This window comes from Clarias gariepinus, chromosome 22 (genome assembly GCF_024256425.1).
Source record: "Clarias gariepinus isolate MV-2021 ecotype Netherlands chromosome 22, CGAR_prim_01v2, whole genome shotgun sequence".
Lineage (NCBI taxonomy): Eukaryota > Metazoa > Chordata > Actinopteri > Siluriformes > Clariidae > Clarias > Clarias gariepinus.
Window position 1 is genome coordinate 11,176,331 of NC_071121.1, and position 11,167 is coordinate 11,187,497.

Below are 11,167 nucleotides of genomic sequence, written 5' to 3' on the forward strand. Positions count from 1 at the left end.
GCGAATAAATTAACTGTCCCATGAGCACTCTTTGTCTTAAACACATCTTAAAGCGCTGATCCTTGCTTTACACCAGGTCCATGTACGGAGTGAGAGTCTGGCAGGGAAGATCTCACAAGAAATCAACTATGCCAAGAGCCTTTACTATGAGCAGCAGCTCATGTTGCCGCCCAGCGAGAATGAGGATAGTTTACTTTTGGACTCCTGATGACGTAACTCACATTTGGTAGATGTCTGTTTGTTTTTTTTGTTTTTTTGCACTGATTTTAAGGCATACATGAAGTGAGTAGACAAATTTAGGTAGACACGCTCTGACTGAAGGCATTGTTTCAACTAGTCTACTGTAATATTCTTTATTAAGCACATTTAACCGGCATATATGCAAGTTTTTACTCCTCTGTTAAACATAGAAGGTTGGTATTTTGTTTTACAGATGTTTATATAGTTTGTGAGTGGTTAATGTTGCTAAAGTTATGCATCTAACCAATCTTGTACATGTTTATAGCACAGTTATAGCCAGTATGTCATGTACATATTATAGAGAATTTTGAGGGAAAATATTATTGTACAAAACTGCCTTTAAATAGATTTCTACGTATATAAATGGGAGATTTCTGTGGTTGAGGAAATTGCACTGGTCTAGATCTAAGAAACTGCTGCTGCCCTGATTGCTTACTGTAGCAAATGTACAATTACAGTGTGTGTGAGTGTGTGTGTGTGTATACACATGATTAATAGCTACAGGGAATTGTAAATATATCTCACAGCACATTTAACTCATCATACACACAAAAAAAAACCCTGACAAAGAATCCTCGTAAATTCTATTTATTTATATCTTTTGTTTTTTTATGTAATCTATTTTCCAGGATTGTGGGATTTAGGGGGAGAGACTCATGTAAAATCATGTAAATCTTAACATGATGGTAATAATTTAAACAGTATGCCTACTGCTCGAAACACAACCAGTTCACCAAAGTCTATAGAACAGAATGTTATGAGACTCAAAAATAATAATTTAATCACTACAATAATCTGTAATACTTTGTCATTTAGCTTGGACATGTTGTGCATAGAGGTTACTACAATTAAGTGATTGAAAGTGCAAGATTTTGTGCCTTTTTGTTGCTGCTGGGTTTTGTTTGTTTGTTTGTTTGTTTTTAATAGAATTTTTTTGCTATCATACTTATTTTTAGAAACTCAAAATGTATACCTCTCATTCTGATTTTTCTTTATCGATTGTCCACCACTACATTTAATTGTGTGGTAGTTTAATTGTGTGGTAGTCTGGGTAAAAACCCTTCATATGTGTCCAACCTATATTATTTTCTACAAAGTAAAATTTTGAAAAGTTCTTATCATTCTGAACTTAAAATGACTTTAATTATGGTGATGCCCAAGCTTCAAGTTCAATGAAACACGCCAATGAATTTATCATCTAAAACATTGATTGCTTATTGGCCTGCAAATAAGCAAAGAAAAATTATCTAAATTTTGTTAAGGAATCCTTAAACCTGAAAAGATATTGTTGCCCCTTAGTATCATGGAAGAAATATACGGTCAAAACAAAATCATGAATAGAAATCACTTAAACACCTGTTGAAGTGGCATTGTAGAAACAATCAATAGTAGAAGTCGGAGCTAAATTGAATATTTAAAGTAACTGACACATTTACACATGCACAATGCGATGAGAACACAGAATTGGGAATAAACAGCTGTGTGGCCATAAGAAGTGCACTTCTTAGTGAGACTAATCAGAAAAAAAGATTTCAATTTGTAGTTAGCACTGTCGCCTTGCACCTCCAGGGTCCGGGTTCGTTTTCTGGCCAGGCTCCATTCCCGGCTTCTGTGTGCATAAAGGTTGCAAGTTCTCCCAAAAGGCGTTCCCAAATTGACCGTAGTGTGTGTATATGCATCCATATGTGTGTGGATAGATTGTCCACCCTGTCCGTTGTGTACCCCACCTCGTGCTCTAAGTCTTCTGGGATAGGCTCTACAGGATTCCCTGCGGGTTCCCTGCGACCCTGTATATAGGATAAAGTGGTATAGCCGATGAGTGAGTGAGGGAGGACAACGGTTGGACTTTGGAGCATTGGAAAAAGGTCATGGGTCTGATGAGTTCAGACTGACCCTATTACAGATTGTGGTGCATAACAGGGTAAGAAGGGAAGCACATGATGCAATGCACCCATAATGCAAACCGTAGTGGCGACTGCACTATGTGTTATGATCTGGGGTTGCTTTAGTTGGTCAGGTCTAGACTCAGCAATGTTATGGTCAGCTGTCATAAATGGTGCAAATGCTTTTGTTTGTTTTGATAATAATATGGCAGTATTGCAGCCATTTTGACAGCCGGTACTTGTTAAAAATCAAATCTGACCCGACTTTTGTACATTTTGCTGCAGCACATAAAACATCTAACAATCTGATCAGAGCATGACATTTATGCTTCATGCTGTGTAAGGAAATCACACCTCTCCAGCAAGGTTTTAGACATCATTAGGTGTACTGATTGCTGCATGTACTGCTGTTTGTTAAACTAGCTCATCACCCAGCATGATTAAAAAAACAAAACAACCTTTTTTTTTTGTCCTCTTAAGTAGCAGAAGAATAACTTACTGGCCCCTTTTTTTTTCCAGAATTTTGCCACAGTAAAATCCCACAGGTTTTCCCCGACCACCACACACATTAAGGTGAAATAGGCAAATCTACTGAATAACTGCACTCTGACAATTAGCTGAAAACCTACTTTTTTCTGCGCATTGTTTTCTTTTCTATGTATTATGCCACTGCTATTAAAATTATTTAAACTACACTGACCTATGCATATATGTGTGAGTTATGTTTACAAGATAGTCATTGTATGTTAACAGGTTTACAAATGACCAAAGACAAGATTTTAAATTTATTCAATCATCCTTTTCTTTCATACCCAGCTGTGTGTATTTGAGGTCATGTTAGCTAACCCGTCTACCAAATGTTCCAAACGTAGAAGAAGATTGCCTGATTTGGGTCGTTTTTTTTTTTTGGTTATATTAATAAAGTTAATTAAGTAGGAATCCTGTAATGCTCACTTTAGTCAACGTGAAAGTTTTTAGTAGGAAAATCAACATGTATGAAGGAACTCTTGTTGATTTCTTCCACATAAGCAAGTTGAGTAAGAGGACACGTGATGTACAAGTTCGGTACAGCAGTGTGAAATTTTACAGGAAAAGACAACTGCCCAGAATTGTCAGATGAATCACACATTGTATAAATCTCATGTTGTTCTAAGTGTATATATTGTAAATCCTAATAAAACATGGTTTTTAGATTCAGATAAAGCTTTTTGTTTCGTTTTCTGCCTCTGTACTGTTCTGTACTGTGCAAAAGTCATGGGCCACCCATCATTAATTAATATTTTGCTTCCAAAGAGCCAGACTTTTCTTGAGAAATAATTCTCCAGGCTTCCTGAATAACTTTTTTGCCTCTCATTTCTGGAAAGATTTGCTCTCATTTCCAGTCCAGTCCCTGTACCTGACCAGATTCAGAGGAATGTATTTATGTTTGTTTTGTTTGATAAGCACACACATTGACCTATGAATCAGCTTTGCTCTTTTTTTAACGATTTGTTTTATAACTGTTGATCTTTATCCCAATGCTTTCTTGCAGACTTGTGTGAACTCTTTATAAACTCGGTGACGTATAACCTTCCGGCTTAATACTTCTTCTTGACTGACAGTGTAATGGCGGCTCCAGGGTCTCCCCCTCACTGAGGAGCAGCTCAGAGAGCGTTTGTCTATCTTTCCCCCGCTTGCACATGAGGTAATGATGGATGTACACAATGCCAGCCGGCCCATGGAGCCCAGGCTGTTAACAGCGCCAAGTTTGACTTAAGGATTTCACTGTGTATTCTGGATAATCTGTCTAAATATTGTACCTTGCTATATCATGATCCAAATGGGTGGAAAAATGTTTATGGCATTTCTTTCAGCATTCTACCTGATTTCCAGGATTTGCTTGACATATCGGCTTAATGTGAATTTTTTTAAATGTGTTTTGAGGGGAAGAATGTGTTTAAGAAATTGACTTGGTAATTTCAGCTGTTCTAACTAAAACTTATTGAACCTGAAACCATATTAAAGACTGAAAAGAATGCTGTGAGGTCACAGCAATAGAATTTGAAGAAAAACGTTAAATAAAATGAAACACGTTGAAGAGAAGTTTAAATGTCAGATTTAGACCGGAGTATTTTGATGGATGTAGCAACAAGCACATAATCATACACCTAGCTCATGTCCAGGACTAACATGTAACCGTATCAAGGTTATGTACTGTAACAGGGTTATGAAGTGTGACGTGCCCCCGCGGTGCCTCTGAACAGCCGATATGGTCCGTCTTTTCCACCTGTGCTGGCTCTCATGAAGCGTTTCTATTCCCTTGACAGAGTTCATCACAGGGTGAACTGTCCATCCAACAGCCTCCTCACATTAATCTCTTATTTGGCTAACCTTGCTCTGAACTCGCCCTCTGAGATTTGAGCTAACTTTTCCAACACACATGCAGCCCATGACACAGTGATATGTCATGATCCCACATGAAAAACTTCCACTGGCAAAGGTGGCTGTGTGGAGGTCCAAAGTTTTTAAAACGCTATCTTCAATTTCGTGTCACACTGGTTAGGGGGAAAGGGGGGAAAAACTAACTGAAAACTTGTGCATTTTAACTTTGAAAGTTTCTAATCAATTGTTCAGATTTTATTATAGTCAGGAGGGGACAAATATTACAGCCTTAAACGTGTTTACATTCATGTGTTGTGCTTAAAATTAGTGAAATGTGATAGTTTAACATATTATAATGCGTCCACAATCCTCTGATCTTAAGTCTAGAAATGCTTTTTTTTTTTTTTTTTTTACCTACAGCACATTTGACAGAGCTAAAAACGATGAAGGTAAGCCATGATTATTTGCATAAACCCACTGAAAGTCATCCACTAGCCCTCCGGTGGCCGGCCCTTTGCAGCATGCTTTCCTGTTGAAGTACAGCCTGTGTTTTGACAACCCTACCATGAGCGCCATGAGCTTATATTTGGCCGGCCTGCGGCGCAGGAATGCTGACCATGAAATGCCTGTGAGTTTTGGCCTGGAAAGAACAAACTCACTGCCAGGGACGTACGTTTCTAACCCGAATGAATCCACACAAAATATTGCTCGCTGGCGCTATTGTAATATCAAATACTGTTTATTTAGTGCTGACATTAAAGTTGAGATATAGATACACTGGATTTATTTGCAACATGCCGGAGAAGGAACTTGCATCGAGTTACCTAAAAAACAAAAGCATGTAAAATTAGTAATATTCTACAACTTTTACTAAATCCGTGGCATCTGTGTGTAATTTTACTTGTAGACTTCAGATGTTTCCAGGAAAAATCGATCAGTTATGCAGTCTGTATCCCCACCAAGCTCATGGTGCAAGCTTGTCAGCAAGTCTTTCAGTCTTTCAGACTAACATGTCAAAAGTTCCACCAGACGCAACTACGAATCATGACTTCATGATGAATTACATCCATTGTAAAATCTGTGCTGGATAAACAAGCCACCGTGATACACCGATCCCTATGATCCTGGAGTCCTTAGCTACAACTTGTTCGCTGTTTCAGGGACACGGTGCTTGCGTTAAGTTTGATTAAAGGATTTTTCACATTCCATCCTCCGTGCAATTATTTATTTAAGTCCGTCCCTTGAATGTGTTCATGCATGTGTAGCTTCCTGCGAACTTGTGGATTTCCTCTAGAGCACCCTGTGGCAAGAGGCTGTGGGGGGAAAAACAAAACAAAACATTAAAGTAACTCAAGTGGTTACATGGACACTCCTTTTTCTAAAGAAATGAAACAACAGTGTTAGAAAACCGACCTCTTGAGGATGACGAGAAAGTGCATGGTCCATGGAAGAACAACGAACGCAGTGTTAGTCCTGACTGCGTCTACGGTCCTGTGAGCAACCATTTCGGGATTCAGAGGAGGAAACAGCTGGGGGAACCTGACGATCAGAAATACAGAATGATTTGACCCCAGAGTGGAAATAATGATATTCATGAAATAACCTTAATTTGCATTTGGACCGCTTGCCCGGGAAATATTAGAGTACCTGACTCGCATGCCCTGGAACATCTCCGTGTCTGTGTGGAAGGGTAGTACAGTGGTGCAGTCAACTCCTGGACAGTCAAGCAAGCCGAGAGTCAGACTCTCCATGAAGGCGTAGGCTGATGCTTTGGACGTGCAGTAGTCGATGGCCCCAGGGATGGACGAGAGCGAGAGGATGGAGTTGATGCACACCACGTGGCCGTGGCGCAGCTCCAGCATGCGAGGCAAGAAAGCCTTCGTGGTCTGTTGGGGGGAAAAGAGACGTTCCGCATTATTCAGCTTCTTCAGACTGTTCCTACAGCTAGCTTGAGGAATTTCTACTAAGGAATATACGGTGAGGATTGTTGCGAAGCCTTGGGATTTAGTAAGTCCCGAAAATCACGCGGCCTGTTAAACCGATTCGTTTAGCAGATGTTTGAATTTTGGCCATGTTTGGTGTTTGATCTCAAGTCAAAGGATTAATAGATTGCGAACTACTATTATTACATCTGTCCGCTGGCCTTGCCGTGCCCCAACATATCAAAGGCTCCTCTTTCAACCTCTTCATGTGTTTTAAATTAGGAGCTCAACAAATTAACTACCACCTTCTGCAGTGGTTTCTTAACATATATCGAAAGCATATGAACGTCACCTCTGATTATCGTCGGCTATAAATTTGTTACGAACAATGCAGACAAACATCGCGGCTGATAGAATCTATCAGATTTCCTCTAAACATTCCTGTAACTTCAGTCTCTGTGTTTTATTGGAAATGCAGCTCTGGGACGTATTTTGAAGAGCGGCCAGTTATCATGGCTGGGTTTGTTGTTTCCGAATGTCTCTATAAGGAGCCTCTTGATCGTTTTATATGAGCAATGTGATGTTTAAAACAGACTTTAATTCCCTCTTCTTGGCTATAACATTGATTAATTATGAGGGGAATATTCCAAAACAGACAAAGCAAGCCAAATGATTGGAAAAGTGTTTAAATGAGTATGGGATGTTTTGAAATGCACAAAGAAGCCCATGTGCAATTGTCGGGTTCATTAGAAGGTTACTGCAGGATAAAACTGTTGCAAGAGAACCGAACGGGCCTGAACGCTGGCGTTTGTGATTTCGCTTACCCAGAACTGGCCGAGTGTGTTGATGTGCTGGGTTTTTAGAAGGGCATCGTCGTCGCTATTCATCAGACTTTTCCCATGAACCACTGCTGCATTGTTCACCAGAATAGTCACATCGCCAACCTTTTAAAGAAGCAGAAACATTCCAGCTTATACTCGTGCTGTACATCTGCACATTAAACATTCAAAACATTTCCTTCTTCTTCAGTTAACAGGTTTCGGTTTTACCCAGTGTCCGTACTCATTTTCCTGTCGACAACTTGTTCTATAAACCCTACTCGTGCTGTATTACAACTCAAATGGAAGACCTGTTCACTAAATCTGCCTTCAGGTGTTCAGCTGTTGTAATTGAATTCCTTTAACCTAATGTTGATGGACATCATGTTCCTCAAGGCACCGCCTTTTCACGGACTGAAATAACATTCCGCTCCTTGAAGGTGCAGTGGGTAGTGCAAACATGGCGTGTTTCACGTTACCTTTTCCCTCACCACCTTGGCCTGCTCGTACACTTCCTCCCTGTTTCCCACGTCACACACAAAGTAGTGGCATTCTGTCCCCGTCGCGGAGATCTCCTCGCACGTCTCTCGCAGGCACTTCTCCGTACGGCCCCAAAGAACTATCTGAGGGGAGAATCAAAATCAGAACAGTGCAGTTTAACTTGTTTGAGGATTCTAGGAATATATTCTAAGCTTTTCTCATCCTTGTCATCATGCATGAGATTACCACAGACAAGGATTTCAACATACGTCCGGTTGATTCACATCTTAGTAATGAAAGTTCAATTGAATTAAATTGTTAGTTATAATATTTGATTATACAGCACAAATTTTAGAGTTGTACAATAAGAGAACTCCAGTTGCTCATTCTTTTTCTCAATTTTTTTTTTTTATCTATGAGCAATAAGACCAAAATTAAGGCATTTCTATGTTTACTTTGAACTGCCCAACATAAACATATTTGACATAATGATCTGACACAAATCTTTATTGACTTCGTTAACGACCTTTGACTTTAAGTCAATGTTGGAGCTTTTGCACCAACAGGTTTTCTTTCCTTTTCTTATTCCCCTGTGGAAGTTGCACATACACTATACAAGTCTTTTATAGGACTTGAGGTTGAGGAACTCGAAAGTAGTCCTTTAACACAACCCAGAACATACAGCGATCCCTGTGATCGCCAAAAATCATTACACAAACAAAGAGCCAGGGTTTCTTTGGGGGAAAAGTCCAATGATGTATTCCTGAATCTTTCTGCAGGAGAGCCAGTGAGAGTGATAGCAGACGGGGTCGGCCTGCGGGGGCTGCTCCGCTCACTGGCTATTAGATGTGTCATTCAGGGAGGGGGTCAGAGAAAGGTAACACAAGAATGAGTCCTCCTCCCTTGGCCCGTCCATCTTCATCTCTCTCACTCATACACAAACACACACGCTCAAAGGCATTACACGGTTCAGTCGCCTGATGAATTCTTTCTTGTCTGCTTAATATCTCGGCGAGCGAGAAGAGGAAAAACAGAAAGACAGAAATAGAGAAAGTACTTGGATCAGTAGGGAACAGGTGTGGGCTCTCGAAAGAACGGCAAGCCCTCCTGGCTCGTGCCCGATCAGTGTCGCAATCAACACACCCACACGCGCGCACACACACACAAACAGCATCTGATTATCAGGAAAAGTTTAAGCAGCAGGGCCACTGGAGCCTGGGGTCAGGCTTGGGCCATGGAGCTCCTGCCTCTGTGCGTTTACCCTAACATGACACCATTTACATACTCTGCAGTTTCCTTATGGAAAATCTGCTTTGAAGATAGATACACGCAATGTTTTTTCTCTTTTTCTCTCTGTCCTTCGACGAATCATTTGATGAATCAGTTTCCTAGGCATATGGGGCCTTCTGATATGTATATTGAGTAAGCATTAAGAATCTTTCCAAGAATCAAGGCTATATTTCCATTATACTTTACAGTTCACTACAGCAGATAAGCCGGAATGACTCTTTCTGACATGTGTGTGCCTGCTTCGTTTGGCTTACACACACACACACACACACACACTCACTCACTCAGCTCTATTCCTGTGGCTTTCAGTTTGAGCCTTCCTGCAGCCTGCACAATAACACTGATGACATCACCAGCCCTACTCCACTAAAACTGGCTGACCTACCAATGAACTTGGCTGTAATAACCAATCTGTAAGGTGCTTTTTTGCCTACTTCACCACCTGCATGTGATCCATTCACACACCCACACCCACCCACACACATCCACAGATGTACACACCTACACTCGGGAGCATTCACCTTTGCTCACTTTGCCTCACACACACAATCTTGTAAAGTAGAACAGTTATTCCTGCCACTCAGTCTCACTGGAAAACAAAACAAAACTTCCACCTAAATGATATCGGATATCATTCTGTAGGGTTTGGGTGAGAATTTGAAGGATTGTTTTTCGAGCTTTGAAATTTGACTGTTCTGCCAAGAAAATCGTAGCCACGATGCGTTTGAACTTTGGTGAACTTTTGGTTCAATGTAAGGTCCCCCCCACACACACAATCCCCCCCCCCCCTTGAGTACAGGGAAGTTATGAGGGAGAAGGTTAAAAAGTCACAGATCATTTAAACTCAACAAAACAGTCAGTCTTGCCTGTCAGCACTCCATTGTGGGGCATTTGTAAAGGCAGAAAGGCTTCGGAAACACCTGTGTTTGTGTGCCTGCAGAGGAGAATCTGAGGAGGCACATGAAACACAACCGAGTCTGCATTCATTGGACTCCCAAGTGCGAAGTCTAAAGTCTAGACACGTTAACTAATGCCATCACGTGGAGAAAGTATAGTGTGGATGCAAAACTTCTAAAATGAGCAAAGCGGTTACGCCATTGGACTATGGGGTTCAAGCCACCAAGTTGTCCCTGTTGGGCCCTTGAATTCTTAACTTCCTTACTGTAGATGTGTAATGAAGTAAAAACGTATGAAGTTTTGGATAAGGGCGTCTGTTACTGTAGGTGGTGTAATGTAAATGGAACATAGTGGATATGTGGAAAGATTTTGTGCAACAAGTTCACTATTTAACTTTGAAGTGTATGCAATTATTGTTTTATGATCTAGTACACTCCTTAAACTGATATTGCATGCATTTTACAAAGAGCTAAGCCAAAGTAGAAACAGATCTATCTATGTCAGTACTACATGTTACATACATTTTATCATGAGCTGAGCCAAAATAAGCTGAATCAGAATGAGTTGAGCCAGAATAGGTGTATATATATATATACTGTGTGTGTGTGTGTATATATATATACACCCTAGCCATAAGTTACCTGGAGCTGCCCATGCATTGAGGACCAACACTCCCCTATAATCCCACATGTAGCACGTGAGTGGACTTTTCGTACCTTTTTGGCTCCTTGCTTGGCGAACTCTTTGGCCAAGTGTCGCCCGATTCCTCTGCCTCCCCCGGTGATCAGCACCACATCCACGCCGAGATCTTTGCGCTTGTGCGGCATCAGCAGACGCGCCGCGGCTTTCAGGACGCAGAGGAAGATTTGGAGCGGGAAAAGCAGCGCGCAGCACAACATCTTCACATCCATCACACTGATCAACAAAAAATACGTCTAGTTTACGCGTGTTTGGAAATCCTGAGCTGTCAGCGGCTCTCGCTCCTGCAGTCAATATCAGGAAATCTCAGCGTCAAAAAAAAAAAAAGAAAGAAGAAGAAGAAGCCGCCGCGCTCGCTAGCGCGCGCACACACCTCAGGTACGGTGGAGTCGACCTGTGAGCCAGGTGTCCCGGTGGAGCTGAGTCAAGTGACGGACTGACTCAAGTCTGACTGACTGACGCGCACTGAGACCGGGTTTAGAGCTGACGCACTGAAGTGAGAGAAGTGGGACGGTGCTCTTATGTACCGCCTCAGCATCAGAGATCAGAGCGCTCGCAGGCTGATGGAGGCGCTGAG

The 11,167-nt window shown here is 41.3% G+C and overlaps 2 protein-coding genes across 6 annotated transcripts in view; one reads left to right on the forward strand and one right to left on the reverse strand.

The window, feature by feature from the left end:
• Window positions 1-3,314, forward strand: part of vps13d (vacuolar protein sorting 13 homolog D) — a 61,304-nt gene extending 57,990 nt beyond the window's left edge. For all 5 annotated transcript variants that reach the window (XM_053482081.1, XM_053482077.1, XM_053482078.1 and 2 more), the window contains one exon: window positions 77-3,314. In XM_053482081.1, coding sequence (XP_053338056.1) covers window positions 77-208 — 132 coding nt within the window. In that variant the 3' untranslated portion in view covers window positions 209-3,314. The remainder of the gene's footprint in view (window positions 1-76) is intronic.
• A 1,890-nt stretch (window positions 3,315-5,204) lies between these two features.
• On the reverse strand, window positions 5,205-11,051 carry dhrs3a (dehydrogenase/reductase (SDR family) member 3a). The gene is made up of 7 exons (XM_053483327.1): window positions 10,964-11,051; window positions 10,608-10,874; window positions 7,704-7,847; window positions 7,231-7,350; window positions 6,132-6,370; window positions 5,898-6,023; window positions 5,205-5,797 (listed from the first exon to the last, which is right to left on the reverse strand). The coding sequence occupies exons 2-7, from the start codon at window positions 10,800-10,802 to the stop codon at window positions 5,713-5,715; spliced, it is 909 nt and encodes a 302-aa protein (XP_053339302.1). The 5' UTR covers window positions 10,803-10,874; window positions 10,964-11,051; the 3' UTR covers window positions 5,205-5,712.
• Between the last annotated feature and the right edge of the window lie 116 nt (window positions 11,052-11,167).

What these genes read in the sequence shown, in the direction of transcription:
- dhrs3a (XM_053483327.1), bottom strand. Translation starts at nt 10,802, where the DNA reads ATGGATGTGAAGATGTTGTGCTGCGCGCTGCTTTTCCCGCTCCAAATC. An exon ending in ACACACTCGGCCAGTTCTGG is followed by an intron (nt 6,371 to 7,230) that starts GTAAGCGAAATC and finishes TCCCCCCAACAG; the next exon opens with ACCACGAAGGCTTTCTTGCC. An exon ending in TTCCAGGGCATGCGAGTCAG is followed by an intron (nt 6,024 to 6,131) that starts GTACTCTAATAT and finishes TCTGATCGTCAG; the next exon opens with GTTCCCCCAGCTGTTTCCTC.